This window comes from Lynx rufus, unplaced genomic scaffold (assembly GCF_022079265.1).
Source record: "Lynx rufus isolate CCGP_SWC_20201006 ecotype Redwood Valley unplaced genomic scaffold, mLynRuf1.p SCAF_32, whole genome shotgun sequence".
In the NCBI taxonomy this organism is placed as follows: domain Eukaryota; kingdom Metazoa; phylum Chordata; class Mammalia; order Carnivora; family Felidae; genus Lynx; species Lynx rufus.
This window is the reverse complement of record NW_025814848.1, coordinates 430,663-451,400: the sequence shown is the minus strand read 5'-3', so window position 1 is coordinate 451,400 and position 20,738 is coordinate 430,663. Positions and strand designations below refer to the sequence as shown.

The following is a 20,738-nucleotide window of genomic DNA, read 5'->3' as shown; positions in this document are numbered from 1 at the left end:
CTTCGAATGTGTTAGATTGTATCTCACAGGTTTTTAGAATGGAAATTCTTGCATTACAAAATTGTCATGTAACAGGCATGCTTGGTATATTATGCGTTGGGCATGGAAATTATTTATTTAGAGAAACTTAGCTATATCAATACTAAAATCATTTATATGCTAAGTGGTTATTACCCTAGAAAGGTTTTATTTGTAATGAATTATGCTTTCTTTTTAAAATATGGGAAACTAAGAGAAATTTAATAGTGCAATCAATTTTCTAGTAAAAGTGGGCAGAGAAGTCTAAGAAAAAGTAGATTGTTTTTCAGAATTGGTTCATAGAAACATTTTTCTAGAATGCACTGATAAATACAGATAAATGCCACATTTTAGACTACTTCACAGATAGTATAAGAACACTCATTCTGTGACTTGTCAAGATTAGGAGAGCACTGTCCTCTGTGTAATCCAAAGCCGTGCTTAACTCAAAACACCAACCTGGAAAAATGAATGAAGAGTGAGTGGCAAGGGTAATTTTTAATCCACACACCTACAGTGACTGGAACAATTGTTGGAAGAACTATGTGAATAGTTAGGATAAAAAGATAGTGGGGGCGCCTGGGTGGCTCAGTCGGTTAAGTGTCTGACTGTTGATTTCAGCTCAAGTCATGATCCCATGGTTTCTGGGATCAAGCCCTATATTGGTCTGTCTCCGCGCTGACAGAGCGGAGCCTGCTTGGGATTCTCTCTCTCCCTCTCTCTGCCCCTCCCCATGCTTGCACATGTGCTCTCTCTCTCTCAAAATAAATAAATAAGCATTAAAAAACACTTGATTCAGTAAGTAATTCTGCTAGCCAATAAAAACAATCCTAATTCATCAAACGAGGAAAGTTTATTGAACAATGAATTAAAAAAATTAAGTGTCAATTGCATATATAGTTTAGCAGCTACTAAGTACTTACTTTGTTATGTGAACACTAATTGCTTTGCTTTGTCTATCATAATAACTATAGCTGAACTGTTCTTATAATACCTATTGTATCCTACTCTCCCAATTTCACTGTAATGCTATCATTTTGTTCTACTTTCCTTATAAAGAACTAAAGTTCTACTTATTTAGGGTTATGATTTGAAATTTATTAGTCTGAAATGTAGGTGTTTTGAAATAATAACTAAGTTTAGTTAAGACTGAAAGCTACAAATGGTTTCACAATGTTAGTTTACTGACTACCAGTGTTTTGTAAAGAACACTATAGAAATTGAGATACATCTATGTTTGCATGAGTAATGTATCTCAAAAATTTCTTTTTTTTAAAACTGCATGAGAATGCCCACAGTCATGCAGATCCTAGTTATCTAATTTGGGTATGCATTTTTGATGGATGTTAGTGTTATAATGTACCAAGTATTCTGTATTAGAGTCTTTAGACTGGTCTCTTCTCCCTTTATCATCTTGGTCCATGACCAAGAAATGGGTAGCTATGCTGGCTAAGAAGCTATAAGCAGGAAAAAAAGAGATTCTAGCCTTCTTAGAAAACAAATTGAACCATGGGGCACCTGGGTGGCTCAGTCGGGTAAGCGTCCGACTGCGGCTCAGGCCATGATCTCACAGTTCGTGGGTTTGAGCCCCGCATCGGGCTCTGTGCTGACAGCTTAGAGCCTGGAGCCTGCTTCAGATTCAATGTCTCTGTCTCTCTTTGTTCCTCCCCCGCTCATGCTCTGTCTCTCTCTCTCTCTCTCTCTCTCTCCTTCAAAAATAAATAAAAACATTTAAAAAAATTAAAAAAAAAAAAAAGAAAACAAATTGAATCAGTAATCAAAAGTCCAGGACCAGACTGCTTCCCAGGGGAATTCTAACAAACATTTAAAGAGGAGTTAATACCTATTCTTCTCATACTGTTCCAAAAAATAGAAATGGAAGGAAAACTTGCAAACTCATTCTATGAGGCCAGCATTACCTTGATTCCCAAACCAGATAAAGATCCCACGAAAAAGGAGAATTATCCCTGCAAAAATTCTCAACAAGATACTAGCATATCGAGCCCAACAGTACATTAAAAGAATTATTCACCATGATCAAGTGGGATTTATGCTTGGGCTGCAGATGGTTCAATACTGACAAATCAATCAACCTGATATACCACATTAATAAAGGAAAGGATAAGAACCATATGATCCTCTCAATAGATGCAGAAAAGCATTTGACAAAATACAGCATGCTTTATTGATAAAAACCCTCAACAAAGTAGGAATAGAGGGAACATACCTTAACATCATAAAGGCCATATACGAAAAGACCCACAGCTAGTATCATCTTCAATGGGGAACAGTTGAGAGCCTTTCCTCTACAATCAGGAATAAGACAGCGATGTCAATTCTCACCATTGTTATTTAACATAGTACTGGATGTCCTAGCCTCAACAATAAGACAACAAAAAGAAATAGAAGCCATCCGAATCGGCAAGGAAGAAGGCAAACTTTCACTATTTGAAGACAGCATGATACTCTATGTGGAAAGCCCAAAAGACTCCACCAAAAAATTGCTAGAACTGATGCTTGAGTTCAGTACAGTTACAGAATACAAAATCAAGGTACAGAAATCTGTTGTACTTTTATACACCAATAACGAAACAGCAGAAAGAGAAATCAAGGAATTGATCTCATTTACAACTACACCAAAAACCATGTTTCCTAGGAATGAACCTAACAAAGGAGGTACAAGATCTGTACTCTGAGAATTATAAAATCCTTATGAAAGAAATGGAAAAACGTCCCACGCTCATGGATCAGAAGAACAAATATTGTTAAAATGGCTATACTACCAAAGCAACCTACATAGCTAATGCAATCCCTGCTAAAATAACACCCACCTTTTTCACAGAGCAAGGACAAACAATCCTAAAATTTGTATGGAACCACAAAAGACCCTGAATAGCTAAAGCAATCTTGAAAAAGAACAGCAAATCTGGAGGCATCACAATTCCAGACTTCTGGTTATATTATAAGGCTGTAGTAATCAAGACAGTATGGTCCTGGTACAAAAACAGATACATAGATCGAGGGACCAGAATAGAAAACCCAGAAAGGAACCCACAGCTATATGGCCAACTAATCTTACACAAAGCAGGAAAGAATATTCAGTGGAAAAGCAGACGGTCTCTAGCACTTGGTGCTGGGAGAACTGGACAGCAACATGCAGAAGAATGAAATCGGACCACTTTCTTACACCATACACAAAAATAATTTCAAAATGGATGAAAGACCTAAATGTGAGACAGGAAACCATCAAAATACTAGAGGAGAACACAGGCGGTAACCTCTTTGACATCAGCTGCAGCAACTTCTTACTAGATATTGTCTGTCTCCTGACAAACAAAAGCAAAAGTAAACCATCGGGAGCTCATCAAGATAAAAAGCTTCTGCACAGTGAAGGAAACAATCAACAAAACTAAAAGGCAGCCTTTGTAATGGGAGAAGATATTTGCAAATGACATATCTGATAAAGGGTTAGTATCTAAAATAGGTAAAGAACTTACAAGACTCAACACCCAAAAACCAAATAATCCAGTTAAAAAATGGGCAGAAGACATGAAAAGACATTTTCCAAAGAAGACATCCAGATGGCTAACAGACACATGAGAAGATGCTCAATGTCACTCATCATCAGGGAAATACAAATCAAAACTACAATGAGATATGATCCTCACACCTGTCAGAATGGCTAAAATTGACAACACAGAGAACAACAGATGTTGACAAGGATGCGGAGAAAGGAAACCCTCTTACACAGCTGGTGGGAATGCAAACCGGTGAAGCCACTCTGGAAAATAGTATGGAGGTTCCTCAGAAAGTTAAAAATAGAACTACACTATGATCCAGCAATTGCACTACTAGGTATTTATGCAAAGGATACAAAAATACTGACTCAGGAAATACATGTACCCAGATGTTTATAGCAGCACTATCAACAATAGCCAAATTATGGAAAGAGCCCAAATGTTCACTGGCTGATGAATGGATACAGAAGATGTGGGGTGTGTGTATGTGTGTATGTATGTGTGTGTACATATGTACACACACATACATATACACACATATGCAATGGAATATTACTCAGACACAAAAAGAATGAAATCTTGCCAATTCCAATGACATGGGTGGAGCTAGAGAATATTATGTTAATTGAAATAAGCTCAAATAGAGAAAGACAAATACCATATGATTTCACTCCTATGTGGAATTTAAGAAACAAAACAGATGAACATAGGGGAAGACGGGGAAAAAGAGAGGAAGGCAAACCGTAAGAGACTCTTAACCATAGAGAATGGTTGATGGAGAGGAGGTGGGCAGGAAGATGGGCTAAACTGGGTGATGGATATTAAGGAGGGCAACTTGTAATGAGCATTTGGTGTTGTAAGTGATGAATCACTAAATTCTACATCTGAAACTAATATTTCACTGTATGTTAACTAACTTAAATTTAATAAAAAAATTGAAAAAAATACATTTTGAATCAAACCGATTTAAATGTGAATCACTTTTGCTCCTGAGTGACCTTGAGCAAAACACTAAAATTTTCTATGTTGAATTCTCTCATCTGTAAACTGGTCTTAATACTTGCTTTATATGTCAGTTGTAAGGATTAGGTTAGGGGATACACAGGAAAATCCCAGAGTGAATAGTGTATAATGTTCACTCCATTCGTGATAATTTCAGTTCCACGTTTGAGACAGTTGATACGTCACTCTGCAAGTTGGATTAGACTAAAATTATTTCATTAAGTCACATTTTTTACATTTCTTGATCAGGATGCTAATAGTGGGTCACAGTTTATTTATTTATTTATTTATTTTTTAAAGTTTATTTATTTTTGGGACAGAGAGAGACAGAGCATGAACGGGAGAGGGGCAGAGAGAGAGGGAGACACAGAATCGGAAACAGGCTCCAGGCTCTGAGCCATCAGCCCAGAGCCCGACGCGGGGCTCGAACTCACGGACCGCGAGATCGTGACCTGGCTGAAGTCGGACGCTTAACCGACTGCGCCACCCAGGCGCCCCAAAGGTCACAGTTTAATTGGCAATGCTTTTTCTTTCTCAGGACTGCATAAAATATAGATTATCTTTAACACTCAATTACATCTTAGATTTGATGATATTTGGTAAGAGGTTTTCAAACATGTTTTTTGAAATGTACTCTAGGGAATAACTTTTTTTTTTCCTATGAAGACTTGGTCCACAAGGAGATTATACTATGCACACTGCTTTTATCAATGGTTGTGAGGAGGAATGTCACTGGATTAAGAAAAAAAGATTTAAGGGGCACCTGGCTGGCTTAGTCAGTAGAGCATGGGACTCTTGATCTGGGGGTTGTAAGCTTGAGTCCCAACCTGGGTACAGAGGTTACTTAAAAGAAATTTTAAAAAGATATATTTGAATGCCTTCTGGCAAAAAGAGTGGAACTAGATTAAAGGGGTAGCTAATACTCTATGTTTCACGTTTTTAATCAGGTGAACTTGCTGCCAGTTTTCTGTGTTAGGAATTTTTCTCAAGCTATTGATCACGACTCCAGAATAGAAATTGATGATAGGAAAGTATTTTTGCTTTATAAGGCACGTGAGTTTGTGGAGATCAGTAACAGATGCTTCGATTTGACAGCACATAATCATTGTTAAAGTGGATCAATGAAACTTCCATTCACCTCAGTACATTAAATAAAAGAAATCTGTGGATCAGAACTGCCTCAGAACCACCATTTCTGGCAAAGCAATTTACATTTGCAGAGTATTTGTCGCTCAGGTTTGAATGTAGAGTCTGCTTTTTAAGTCATGGCTGTGGCTCATTTCTATTGTGTGACCTTAGGCAAGTCATTTGATCCAATTCTTAGCTTCTTTATTTGTAAAGCAAGGATAACAATTCCAAAAATAATGCTTCCCTGTCCTTTGTGCTGCTGGCTTGTGGGAATTTGGGGTAATGCTGATGAAATCACTCAGGAAATGAAATCTACTGTCTGTGACAAGGAGCCATGTGGTAGAGTAGAGAACACTACTGGCCAATAGGCTGATCGAATTCTGCTGGGGATGCTATTTTTTTCTTACTGGCTAATCTTCTAAAAGATGTATGGAAATGAACTTCTTGATTTTGTTCTCTGCTTATATATAAATCACTGAATCAGTAGATAATGTGGCTCAACTCTGAAGTGACAATTAAAGTCTTTAAACTCTGTGTCCTGTTACACTCATTCAAGGTTTTACACATCCTCAGTCTTCTGTGAGTTTAACATGGGAGTGTAGAGCTGAGTTACCATCACAAAATGTTTAAGACTAATTTTGCAACCTCTTGAACATATATTTCAAGATCCCAGTCATGGCCTTAGTATCAACTTCTGGAGGACTTCTTCCAAAGACATGATTGAGATTCCTGTTCTCTTATTCTTCAGTCAAACACTAGTCTAGGTACTGTCATGAAAAGACTTTGTAGACAGAATTAAGGTTACTAGTCAAGTGACCACAGGCCCCATGTAACCACATGGGCCCTTAAAGCAGAAAAGGAAGGCAGATGAGATGTGGCAGAAGGGGAGTCAGAGATACCAGAAGCAAGAGAAAGACATGATCGGCCATTGCTGACTTTGAAGATGAAGGGGCCATGAACTAGGGAAGGTGGGCAGCCTCTATAAGTTGAGAGCTACCCTCTGTTGACAAACAGCCAGGAAACAAGGACCCCAGTCCTACAACGACCTGGAACTGATTTCTGCCAACAACCGGGATGAGCTTCGAAGTGGATCTTTCTCGAGCACGTCTGTAAGAATTCAGGGTGGCTGACATCTTGATTTCAGTCTTGTTGGAATCCGATCATATTCCCCCACCAAACCCACTGGACTTCTGATCTACAGACCAGTAATATAATGGGTGGGTGCTGTTTAAGCTGTTAGGTAAGTAGTAGTATGCTACGGTAGGAACAGAAAACAAATATATCATCCATCATACCCCTCTCTTCAGCAAATATTTACTGAACCCTGGAACTGCCAGGAACTGTTCTTAAGCTAATGATAAAGCAGTGACAAAGAAGCAAAAGTCCCTGCCTTCCTTCATGGAATTTCCATTCTAGTAACGATACTGAGATATGAAAGAAGACCCCAGCTTCTGGCACTTTGGTCGCAGTAGGTCTACTAGATTAGAGAAAGACTGGGTCTGTCAGGCTGCCCTGGTGATGGAGAAGACACCAGATGGTGTTCTGCCCTTCATGGCCCGTATCATATGTATTTGAGTGGGCTCTCAAATCCACTTGGTTGGTAGCTTCAGGACTAATAATCTCAAATACTCTTTGGCTGGGTTTGTAAATACAATACACATACCATAATGCAGTCCTCAGCAAGGATTTAGCACACATTACATACAAAGGTGTTCCTAGCAAATATTCAGCAAAAATTGCTAATGAAATTCTAAGAGACAGCTGATAACAATATTTGGTGACTATAGTTAAAAACATCGTGTTGTGTATTCGAAAGTTGCTAAGAGTAGGTCTTAAAAGTTTTCATCACAAGGGGAAAAAAAGTGATTATATGGGGTGATGGATGTTAACTGAATTTATTGTAGTAATTATTTAGCAAAATACATTAAATCGTTGTGTTGTACACCTGAAACTTATACATATGTGTCAATTATATATCAATAAAACTAAAAACAAAACAAAAACCAGATCAAAACACAAAACGAAACCCAAAACCCCTCCCCAAAATAATATTTGGAGGTTGCCTGCACAGAGAGAGTCTTCTCAGGGTTTTCCCAGGAATGGATAGTGTGCAGTGAGGACTAAGGAAGGGGACATTCCTATTCTTCTCAAAGAAGTAAATGATGATAGATGATTTGAAACTTTGTTCTATTTCTTCACTGTTTCATTTACTAAGACAAGGCGCTAAACCTGAGCACCCTCGTCTTGCCGTCTGAGCCATCTCAACGGTCTACCACCACATCTGGGTCTTATTCTTCCAAATCCATGCCCTGACCTCAGGGTCAAGGTATTGAAGAGTGCAGAAGGTGAGGGTGAATGGTCATGAGGACTGACAGCTGGCTTTTTGCTTCAGGGTACCGGAAGGCACCTGTACTCTCCAGGTCTGCTGTGGAGGTGCCCGTTGATTCACGCACGTGGGGTAAGGCTGTGAGGAAGTCTGCGGTGGATCTGACAAATGGAAAATGGCTGCATGCAGCACCCTTTTAGTCTCTTAAGGATTTTTAGGAGACTTTGCTATGTTGGCATATTGTAAGCACTCAAGAATTTTTTTCAATGAATCAATGAATATGTACGACGTGGTCCTCTCTTCGACATCTCTTAAATAGCCAGTAAAAACCACATTGTGCTCTAAGCTTTTGAAGTTAGCCTGGTGCATTTGTTGTTCTAGAGGTAGTGAGACCAGCCTGAAGGTGAGAGCAAGAAGGCCCAGCATTCCTCAGCAATAACAGAAAGGTTGGCGGGTGTATAAATAAAGGTGCATGCCAGCAGGTTTTGACGGACCTGGTACCACGCTCCTTTTCCTCATTCCACCGTTGCCTAACATCTTCATGGAAGTTGCTTCTGAAATTTTAGTTGTTCATCACAAAAGTATAAATCTTGTACTGCTTCTCTTTGAGTATCATCATTCTGTATTTATAGATTTGAGGAAACTTTGAAAGGATAACATATATTCCACTGTTTCTAGACAGACCCACATTCGCATTCATCTGATTAAGTGGTTGTTTACCATATTTATAATATATAAACACACTCACATACAAGCATGTATAATATTCATTGATTTTTTTTAAATTTTTTTTTTCAACGTTTATTTATTTTTGGGACAGAGAGAGACAGAGCATGAACAGGGAAGGGGCAGAGAGAGAGGGAGACACAGAATCAGAACCAGGCTCCAGGCTCTGAGCCATCAGCCCAGAGCCTGACGCGGGCCTTGAACTCACGGACCGCGAGATCGTGACCTGGCTGAAGTCGGACGCTTAACTGACTGCACCACCCAGGCGCCCCTAATATTCGTTGATTTCTGCTAGAAGAACTACAAACTTCTCAAAACCCTTTCTGTGCATAAATAAATATCCAACTTGCCTACAGGTAGAAACAAAGCTGAAAATAGCGGGAGATTACTGGGTGCTAATCCTGTTATTATGACCCAATTACATTCTTGCTTGAAAATGTTAGTATTGTATTAATAATTAGCTTTTTAGAGGCTGATAAAGATCACTTCAAGGCTTAAATAAAGTTTAAGATAAATGCAGGTTTACTTGGGGGAGGCAGTGGCGAAGGTGTAAGAGGCATGTAAAATCTAAGTGTCGCTGAATGGAGAGTCATGTTTGGTTCACCGCCATCTCAAAATGGATGTAAATGGGCTCACAGAAAGCTCATGTTAAAGTACTGTATTTCAAGGGGGAGAAAAGCAAATTGATCTTGGAAGGAACCGAAGAGAGTTTAGTCATAACAGCGTTGCCACCATTACTTTTTTCTTTATTACTCGGAACATTAATTCAAGATGTACCAGAGAATACAATACGAAAGCAGGCAGGCAAAGGAATGTCAATACTATTTGCAATTTTTCTAAGGAAATATGTCCATTGTATTTTTCAATCCTTCTTCATCGATGGTTCAGCTTATGCTGAGCTATATACATTCCATCCTGTCAGTGTGAAAAATATAGATTTTTGAGGAAGACAATAAAAACGGAAAGCTGATTTCACACTAAGTGGAAAATTCCTCCTACAGTTTTGTGTTTGGCTCAAGGAAACCAGCACCGGTGTGTCAGGGAGTTGAAATAGGGCTCCCCACTTCCAGTGACCTGGGCACTTCGTCAGCAGCAGGTCTGCAGGAGTATTAGGGGACCAGGTCCCCAGCTGGACAGAGGAGGGCTTCTAAACCGAGCCCATATGGGGGGAGAAGACAATGAGAATTCTTTGAAGGGTGCTCTCTCTGTGCTCTGCTGGTAAAACCATCTGGAGAGCCCTCAACGTGTTCCCAGCAGTGGGGCAAAATGAAATCCTGGGGCTCCGTCATGGTTGAGGATCCGGTAGAGCCTGGACAGGAGAACTGAGGGCCTGGGCTTGCACCCCTAGAGTTTTTGGTGCCCAAGATGGGCAAGTATATTTTTCACATAGGAGGGGGTGCCAATGTGAGGTCATTTCCAGCCTGTGTAACAGTGCTTCCCTGAAGCACGGGGATCCTGGGCACAAGAAGCTGAGGGGAGTGCGGGGAAACTTGGCCTAGTTGAGGGAAGAGGAAGGCTGAGGGCGGAGAACATTCTGGATGGAGAGCGACTGCCCCAGGGCAAGGATCACTGAGGACCTGCCAGCCATGTTCCCCAGGACAGAATCTGCCTTAACCGGCACCTGGCCCAGGGAGTGGGTGTGATGCCACCTCAGGGGAGCATCAGGTTGAAGAGCTGCCCCTCTCCTCACCGTCGGCTACCCCAGCCTGGCAAGCTAAGGGACAGGACCTCTGGAGACAAGATGGTGGAGGATGATGACGCACCCGCAGAGAAATGGAAGGGAAGTCACCCCACTCCTGGTTTCCACTGCAAGCTTCCAGCACAGAGCAGATTGCCGCGGGGGGAGTGGAGAATATCTGAGGGTAAATTAAGTTCAGAGTTTTGATCAATCTGTTAAAGAAATGATTCTAAACATTGAAATTGTGTGACTCAAAGTGCCTTTGATCTTATGAGTGAGTAGAACAATTAAGGCCCCTGTTAAGTTTTATGCAGCCAGGGAAAGGCTCCCCCACTGAATAAGGCTTAGTTTTTGTCTCCAATTCCTTTTAAACTTGCCTTTTAATTATGTCATGAATAGTGACTATTCAACGTAACAATTACACTGGTGACATTCTTATTTTCTCTGCAATGTCTGCATAGAGTCCGCTAAAAAGTCATTTGTTGGTACTGGTGGAAGATTTGCATATAAAGGAAAATGAGAATGAGGACTTAATTATCTACAAATCCATAGATGATATTTTAGGTGATTTAAAAAGCACAAATTATGATCTGGCCGAATATAGGAGTCTCCTTAAATTAAAGCTTCAGAAATCACTACGCACTTTCTTGCCCAGATTAAGTTAAACTTTCTGTTGCAAAAATAGAAAAGAACACTGTTTTCTCTTGGGCGAATATTTGCATGCTTGCTCATTTGGGGCCCATCTTGAGCTTTTAAATACATTAAAGCATATTATACAGATTTCTCTCGGCATGTCTTAAAGGCCTTTGCTGAATTGGTGGAAATCTCCTATTCAGCAATGTGCCAGCGTCAGGCCAGCAGTGGGGATGTACCGGCCAAGGACTGCGAACCAGCTGGAAGCACATCCTTCTGTGTGTTGATCTTTTCCGGACTACCTCAGAGTGGGTGTGAGGGCTGACGGCACACAAATTCCGAACGTGGTTTGGCAGGTTGAGCAAACAGCCAGTTGTCCCCACCCTCTCCCTGCCTCTGGGCCCCGGCAGCTAGATGAGGAGAGAGACAGAGGACAGAATCTATACAGCAGGAGAGATGTTAGCAAACCCTAGGGGGGGCGAGCAATTTGTTCTGCTAGTCACAGCCAGGTCAGGGAAGCTTCCGGAGAGGACGTGGTGTCTGAGTTCACTTCTGGAGGAAAAAATGTGTGCTAGCTCCTGAGAGTCCCTGGACTGGGATTAGGATGCTCACTCAAGGTCAAGCCCATGGGTGTAGGACACACGGCCCACTCCAGCAAGAAGGCAGTGGGGCCCAGACGGCCCCTTTCTTTCTGCGCAAACAGCAGCCGTGTTACAGCAGGTTAGAAATGATTAATGGGGCTTACCTACGCAAGCCCTTCTAGGTAACACCGAACTTGACATAATCTGGGACTAGGGTGATGCTCCCGGGGCATGGGTTTGTCTGCAATTTGGTGTTCTGCTGACAGTCTGACCCCTTTAGGTAAAGTTACCCAGGGGGTTGGAGGGGAGGCGCTGTAGCTAATGCAAGTGAGCCCGGAATGTGCAGGATGCAAGGCAGACGCTAAGATTCGGAAGGATTCCCACAGAGAAGCTGCAATTATAAAAGCCATTTACAAACTGAAAGTAGTATCTGTCTTGGAAAACGGTTGGGATTTCAACAGACCATTAGGGCAGGCAATTTTCAGTCAACCTCCAGATTAGGCCTTTGGATTAGAGAAATACTCCAACCCTCTTCTGAAATGACATGAGGAATCCAGAGAAGGAACTAAAACTATCCACCGGGAGGAGGAGGAGTTGAACAGTGAAAGTTTCTCTCCGATGGAATACTTCCGCGAGTAGGGACGATTAACGTCCAGAAAACAAATTTCGTATTGTGTTTCTGACTGCTGGTCTATAAAAAAGGATATTGATTCTTGGAAATTTATGTTGCTGCTAATCACCTTGCCAAATCATCATATTAATTCTAATAGATTTCACTTAATTTTCTCCGAAGGACCGCCCACAACCACAGGGATACAGTTTTCTCCACAACCTGTGAGGCAGGCAGTAGACGCCGTGTCTCCCTGCTGCCTGCTGGTTTGCAGAGCTCACGTGACTTCACTCATGTTCCCTCCTCCCTTCCCCTCACGTCATGCCACTGCCAGCCCCACAGAGTGACCCCCTCGCCGCTCCCTGCAGGTCAACGAGCTCTTTCCAGTCTTCCAAGCAAACTGCTTTCCAAGTTAAGGAGACTGAGGCACAGAGTGGTTGTATAGCCCAGCAAAGGTCACACAGCTGGTTAACCTTAAGCCAGGGTCCAAACCCAGGAAACCGGATGCCAGAGGCTTTGCTCTTAAACACTATCCTCTTTCTTGTGTTTCCATGTACTGTTCTACCTGTCCTTGTGCACAGTCACAAAGTGGCCCGACCCCTTGCCCCACAGGCTGGACAGGGACGAGAACGTGTGTGAGTGGTGCAGTGCACCGCCCTGGGTGGGTCCCTGGGTCCTCCGGAAGGCTGGTGGCGGCAGCCCCCTTGGGTGATTCCGGGGTTCCCATGGTAGCACCCCAAGTTGGGAAGCATTTGCTTCCCCTCTTGGCTTAGTTTGCAGCATTACCGAAGGAAGACGAGATCAGTTCCTTGCCACCTCCTGTGCTCACACTTTCTTAGATCCTTTCTTAACTAAACAAACCCTTTTTGCTGAAAGGAAAAGGAGTAGCACTCGTGGAAAGTGGGAGTCTACAGTCAGTTATGACAACTGCGAGGGAGTGGAAGGCTTGCAAAACCTCTAACTTTGCTTAGAAGGACGGGATTTGTATCTCCACGCACCCTGGGAGAGAGGTATACAGTCTGTCCTGGGCCGAATAGTGTCCTCCCAAATTCACATCCTTTCTGGAACCTCCGAAAGTGGCCTTATTTGGAAATAGGGTCATTGAGATGTAATTAGTTGAGATGAGGTCACACTGGCGTAGGGTGGGCCCTTAACCCAACCTTTACAAGGACTTCTGTGCTTTTCAGAAGGGAAGAGACACAGAGACAGACACCCAGGGGAAAAGCTCACGTGCAGGTGGAGGAAGCGACTGGAGTGGTGCATCCATGAGTCAAGGTAGGAGCGAGAAGAGAAGCATGGAATGGATTCTTCCCTAGACACTTGGAGAGCGTGGCCCTACTGGCCTTGAGTTCTGGCCTCCAGAACTGTGAGACAACTCATTTGTTTTTTAAGTCTCCCAGTTTGGGCAGCCCTGAGAAACTAATACACAGCCTTCACAACTGGATTCTGATTTTCTTGGTCATCAAGGTGCCAGGTCGTGTATTTCTAGATATGGATAGACAACTCTGAGAATAACTTTTGCCTCTTGGCAGATGCAACCAGGGAGGTCTATAAGAAGAACAGATACAGGGGCAATTTCTAGTATGTGCCCACCCCTAAAATGGGCTTTTTACAAGTGAATTGGATTAAAAAAAAAACAAAACCAAGAAACCTTGAACGAAGCAGTATGAGTGAAGAGAAAATTTATTCAGTAAGCATTTGTAGATTTCAAAATGGTAAGGCCATCTGACAGGCTGAGCACATGCAAGGTGCATCTGTGAGGGCAGAGAAGTCTTGACTTTTCTTAGGATGCTTTGTCCCCTAGGGCTGCTCTCAGACAACCACAGAGCCATCGGTGTTTGCAGATATGTGGGTCCTCCCTCCCCACCCCCGGAGATTTGGAAAGCTGTGCTTATAAAAATGAATGCTTGGAAGAAAAAGGGACCTTGAATTCGAAGAAATGAAAGTTGAGGGGTAAGGAAAGTTTTATATATATTTTTTGAAGGCCTGCTATTTGGGAAAGGGATTAGACATTCAGTGTGCTTTAGATTAGACAGGTAAGTTGGATAGAATATTAGACATAGACTTCAATTCAGTGTAGGACGTGCCTTTCCTTTCAGAAGTAGAATGGGTTACTTCGTGAAATAGTGAAGCTACTAATTTAGGACAGAACTGAATACCTCTATATAATATTGGGTTAGCATATCAATTCAACACAAATACCTATTAAGCACCTAATTCTTCTAAGTGTGCTATACCCAGTGTGCACAGGAGAAAGGAAACTCAACGTGAACATTTTGACCTTGTAGAACTTATGGCGGAATAGGGTAGTTGAGTAAATTGGAGACAGGTGCAGACCAAAGGGCCCCTATATGCATCTTCCAGCTTTGTTATGATCCTAGGATTCTCATTAGAGCAACTAGTAAAATCTGAGCAGAGGAAGAACCCAGAAGAGATTAGATATGCACACGATTGTTCTAAATCTAACTTGCAGGAATGGGGGGCGGGACAGTAGTTCTAATCTGTTCCTTAATAAGTTTAGGACATTCAATTGGCTTCAAATCTAATAAACCTAATGATTTCAAAGAAACTTTGAAGTAAATTTCTAAAATATAAATCACACTCAAAATTGGACAGAATCCCACAGGGAATAAACCTTGATTCCAAAATTAAATGTAAAGCTCTGTGAAATAACCTTTATGTAAGTCAATTATGAAACAAAAAACAAAGACTTTTTTGGTACACAATCAGCCCCCAAAAGTTCATCAACATTACAAAAATCTTTTTAACGTTTGTTTATGTTTGAGGGAAAGGGAGAGAGACAGCACAAACGGGGGAGGGGCAGAGAGAGAGGGAGACGCAGAATCTGAAGCAGGCTCCAGGCTCTGAGCTGTCAGCACAGAGCCCGACACGGGGCTCGAACTCACAAACTGAGATCATGACCTGAGCTGCAGTCGGACGCTTAACTAACTGAACCATCCAGGCACCCCTCAACATGTTAAAGAACCATTGAGAATAGGTTCCACTGGGCTCACAGAAACTCTGGGAGAATTTGAATCAGGTTAATTGAGAACACCTAGGTTTCCATCAGAAGTTGTTCTAAGTGACTACCAGCAGAAATCAACTGTTTCTGGCTTTTTCAAACGACTTAAACTTCAGGGTCAAAGAGTTGGTACAAATACTCTGAAATGTTGCAAATTTACTGCATTCTCACCACCTATAGGTTTTAATGTGTCTGAATTTGAACTGCAATTTTTAAATCCCTCTTTTCATAGACTTTAATTAGTCTGTAGTGGCATACAGTCTATAACTATCCTAGGAAAAACCTACACGCGAGGGGCCATGTTTGATTTCCACATCCACATAAACACGTCATTTCATTACTTTATCTACTTTCACGTGTTCCGTGACATATACTCATGGTGCTATTTGAATTGCTGATGCCTGGAGTCTCTGAACTGTTTCAGGACTATTGGTGCCGTTGGAAACAAAGGAACCAAAATTAGGATTGCCTCCAGAAAGCAGAGTGATTGGATAGCTGTAATCTGCTGGCAGAGCCCCATATTTTAGCTATAAATGTTTTAATGCCATTTATTGTTTCATGCTTCTCAAATGCAATACACTGCACCATTAATTTTGTAGTTTCATCTCTGGAAGCTATAAATCGAACATTCCTATTGTCTTAATTTTCTGTAACCTTTAATAACATTTGCGAAAGAACACAGGGAGGAAGAAATTGCTATTATAGAAATTCTTCCTTCTCTTTCACCCAAAGCAGTGGCTGGAAAAACAGCATGGTTTAGATATCCAAAATCCATTGTTTCGAATTAAGGAAAACAAGCTCAAACTTAGACCCTACTTCAGATCCTCCAAAGAGGATACTGATGCAGGGGCCCCTTGTTTGTGGCACTCAAGCTTGTCTTTTCCAAATGTGACTTTCTCCAAAACATCAGTCACATATTCGAGCTTAAAGATTATGTCAGGAAGAGATGGATTTGAAAACCAGTTATTCTTGAATGAATCCCAGGGTCCTTAACTCACTTGGTCACCCACCTGGCATTTGGCAGGGGAAAGCTGAATCCTTTGAGGCAAAGGGATTGCCCCAGCTGGGGAACCACGAGTCTGTGTGTGTTCACAGCCAGGCTCGTGGAAGGGCCAAGGGGAGGAGTTCCACAACCACGGTCACAAAACATTCAACCGTCTATTCATGGTGCGATACAGTAATTTTATAGTGCTGCAATGTTTATATAGAATATCATATAATAATATGTGTAATACTGTACCTCTATATAATGTTGTATGATAATCATGGCTATCTCATTTAATACCCAGTCAAGGCCAGGCTGTACGTGAAGCGCCTACGGACACATTATCTTGAATTGTCACGTCAACCCTACCGAGAAAGGTGCTATTATCTTTTACACAGATGACTTAGGAGAATCTAAAAGAAATTTAAACGCAGAGAAGTTCCGTGATTTGTGTCTTCTGACTCTAAGATGCTACTCTATTCCACATTATAATTGGCATCTTTAGACTTCTGTTGTTTTCATAACTGTTGAAAGTTAGCCTCATTAAACCCCGTAAAAAATAACATAAAGAGATACACAAAGCCACGCTTTCTCTTCGGGCAGGAATAGTCTTGTGGGTCTTGCCGTACGTAAGTTTTAGCACCTACAGAAGTGTCGACTGGGGCTTCCAGCCCCGTCTGCTCCTTCCTGCGGTCGCTTCCCTGTGGTCCCCTGGAAAGACTCCAAGCTGGGGTGCCTGACAGCCCGTGCTTGCTTCAATGTTTGTCCAGCCCTTATCTACTCAGCCCACTGCTCGTCTCCAACAAAGTCCATGTGACATTAAAATAGGCCGGAAATTACGAAAAAGGACGAGTTAGTAGAATTAAGCTACAGCTTGCACTTTGAGGGAATGCTGACAGAGGACGAGGTCGTTATAGTTGAAGGACTATTCTCTGTTTCAATCTTTCCTTCTTTCTGTCATTTGTATCTGGTCTCATTCAAAAAAATATATATTTTGTGACGGGAATGTTTGTTTTGATCTGAGTTTAACAAGACATTGACTTATGTGAAAGTAGGAAAAAGTGGAAACAGAACTCTATGTGTGGAATTGTTTTAAATACACTGAAATTAAGGATGAATTTTTTTCTAATGTTACATGCTGTAAATTGCTACTATATTTTTTTTATAAATACAACTGTTACTAAAGACATCTGCTGAAATAAAATAAGTATATATGGTTCTGTGAATATGAATATCCATAATTATAAAATGGGATTTACTAAACTATGTATTACAGTTAAATTATTTCTATCCTAAAAACACTATTGTAATTGGAAATCTTACGTATGCTCCTTCTGGTAGAACTGGATCTTTGGCAATATAGCCACTTTGAAGAATAGTTTTAAGTTTTATAGCCAGAATGCTCCAATTTTGTAATATGACCCTCTGGAAATACAGCTTACTGCATTCTGGCTTTGTACTGACAGGTTTCTAAGATAAGTAGAAAATGAGGCTAAAGCTAATATTTTTTCCCCCTCAAATTTCAGAGAGATATTAAGCAGAAAAATAGTTGAATGTGGAATCACTGGTGCATGCATTTAGGAATGTTCCAAAATAATTAACCTTGTTTGGGACCAATTAAGGCTATGGTATAAACTATAAATTCCCACATTGATAAAATCTAAATAGGGATATATTCCTAAAGCTAATTACTTCTTTTGTTAAGGATGTGAACATCTGTGAGTTAAAGAATTAAATAAAGAGTATGAGAAAGATGTAGAAACCAATTGCTTTTGTTTAATAATCTAGAGATTTATCTCTTTGTGGTGGCTTAACTTCTTCTTCTTTACAGGTTTCCTGGAGGATGAGGGAGATTCTCATTGTCTTTCTTCTTCTGTTTTTTTTATTACATTTTTGAAGTTTATTTATTTATTTTGAGAGAGAGAGAGCTACAAGGGGAGGGGCAGTGAGGGAGAGAATCCCAAGCTCTGTCAGCACAGAGCCTGATGCGGGTTTGAACTCATGAACTGTGAGATCGTGACCTGAGCTGAAACCAAGAAGTGGATGCTTAACCGACTGAGCCACACAGGTGCCTCCTTTTTCTTCTTTTATACGGTACATAATGATGCTTAGATTTGAGTTGCACATTCTGCTGTGGGCCCCAAAGGCATTAACACAGTGTTGTAGTGGCCCCTGCTCCTACTCTAGTGAGGGAAGGCAGATGTGTTGGTGACCATCGTCCATGATGGTCAGGTACAGAAGCAGATGATTATATATGAGAGAAGTTACAGAGGGGCAACTTTTATGATGAAAACTCAGACATAGTAATAGTACTTTCCCCACAGGTTTCCATGAGGATTACCAGAAAACACTCGCTAATCACACACTTCAAAAGTGTTACCTACAACCGAGACTGTGGGGGTGGCTGTTCCTTGATTCTTCCAGTATTTAAGTAATTCTCTCTCTCTCTCTCTCTCATCTCTATTTCTATCATCTTTATCTCTATCATCTCCATGTCTCTCTCAAGTTAACTAGAGGCTAAATACGATGGATGAACTCAGCACCTCTTTTATGAACCATAATTGAACAATGTTTGCACGTGGAATCATTCTATAACTTCATGGATATTCGATGCCACTCTCCAGTAAAACTATGAATTCTGAATCAAAAATATTTAAACAAGCATTTTCCATAAAGTAGAAATGCTGTTACTGAAACTATTAGTTTGTTAGGTCATAAGGGATTCAATTACCAACACCTAGTTTTTAGTTTCCTGAAAGAGTAACCAACTTGTCTAAATGTCCACGGTAAGTCTACTGCCATTCAGAGGTTGTGGAATGGATATTAACTTACTCCATTATGAGCATTCTTATACTTCCATAACTCCAGGTGAAGTCCTTGTAACCAAATATGTCTAATATTGAGTATATAAGTAGGTCCTACTATTGAAATACAGCTTAAGACTTTCTGAGAATTCTATGATTTGCCTAAGTAACGAGACTTTTAGTAGCAATTTATGAACAATGTAAAAAATAGTGCTTCCAAACAAAGGAGTTGTATGTGGCAGGAACACTCAGTTTTGTTGCTTGATTTTTTTTCTTGTATGTACATAAGCAGATCATGTCACAAAATTTTCATGCAGTATTCCGCTAAATTGCTAACTTATTTACATAGCCGTCAGGAATTAACTTCAAATGTTGACTTATGCTATGCATATAAGAAGTATGGAAATTCAAAGTTAGCAACATAAAAGAAAATTAGAGTCACATCCTTTCAAAGAGGCATAAAAGGAAAATCACACTCTCAATGAACAAATATACATCCACTGTCTGCCAACCGATCACCACAACTTGCTAGTGCCTTTGTTAGGGTAGAGCAGATTCATGTGAGCTCATCAGTGCTTTCCCAAGCTTATAGAATTATTAAAACAAATAAATGTATCAGTACACATGCATTTATAATCAGCACTCACCATCAACTAGATTATCTATTTTTCTATTTTTTTTAGAAATGAGAGAACATATATTAAAACTTCCCAAGCCACACGTATCATATTTTAACGATATTGCTTTAAAAATTCATCTTAAGCCAATTAATAAAAACTGCAATTTTAACAGAGTATCTAAAGGTAGAATTACTACCAAGAGAAAGGACAAACTCAAAACCTACTAATGTAGTCACAAGACTATTAAAAAAACTTTACAATTTAATTATTGGAAGATTATAGAACTGCTTCAGCGCTTCTGTACTGAGTAAGTAAGCTGTACGTGTGGGGTGTAATAAATGAAATTGTTAATTTTACTGTTTCCCTAGGGAGTAGCAGGGGAAGAGTGGGAGTTACACTATTTAGATCTCCAAATGGATCTTGGTTTATAAGCAATAATAAATCCTAAATGTGTTGCTAATTAACTCTACTTCAAACCACTCCCTTTTTTTTAGGGCTTAAAAGACATTTGACTCCTGGGATCACTCACCATTCATATTCTTAAAGATGTTCAGGATGGGGAGGATTTGACGGTAATAGGGCACCAAAGCTTCACCCACCATCTCAGCTGACACAGCCAGATGTTGGAGGACTTTGAGGGTGACGCAAATGACCTGTCGATTTCGAAGATTCAAGGCATCTATACGGTAGGAAAGGGAACAAGCCGAAAATAAAAAGCATTAATTTCTACAATGTGAAGGTGAGTCGATTCATAGACCACGTCGTTGAAATGTACTCTGTTAGCTGGGTGAAACTTTATTATTAGAATTTTGAATGATGCACTGTAGCCTTTCATGTTATAAGCAAGATCTTGTTTGTGTGTTTTTTGTTCTTCCTGCTTGTGCTGATTCTTCACCAAGCCTAAGAAAGCCGCTCATCGTCCTTCACAGAAGAGGCTGGTGATGGACAGGTGGCATGAAAGAAAAAAGATCAGTTAGGGTCGCTGGGGTTAAAGGGCTCCCATGAAGGTTGACAGACACATTTCTATGCAACAACCCTTTCCAGTTAACAACCGTGCGATTCTTAAAACCATTACCAGGAAACAAAC

General features: G+C 40.7%; 1 protein-coding gene across 1 annotated transcript in view; it reads right to left on the bottom strand.

The window, feature by feature from the left end:
• PACRG (parkin coregulated) overlaps positions 1-20,738 on the bottom strand; it is a 510,195-nt gene that overhangs the window by 187,737 nt on the left and 301,720 nt on the right. The window contains exon 4 of the mRNA XM_047093169.1: positions 20,181-20,330. Coding sequence (XP_046949125.1) covers positions 20,181-20,330 — 150 coding nt within the window. The remainder of the gene's footprint in view (positions 1-20,180; positions 20,331-20,738) is intronic.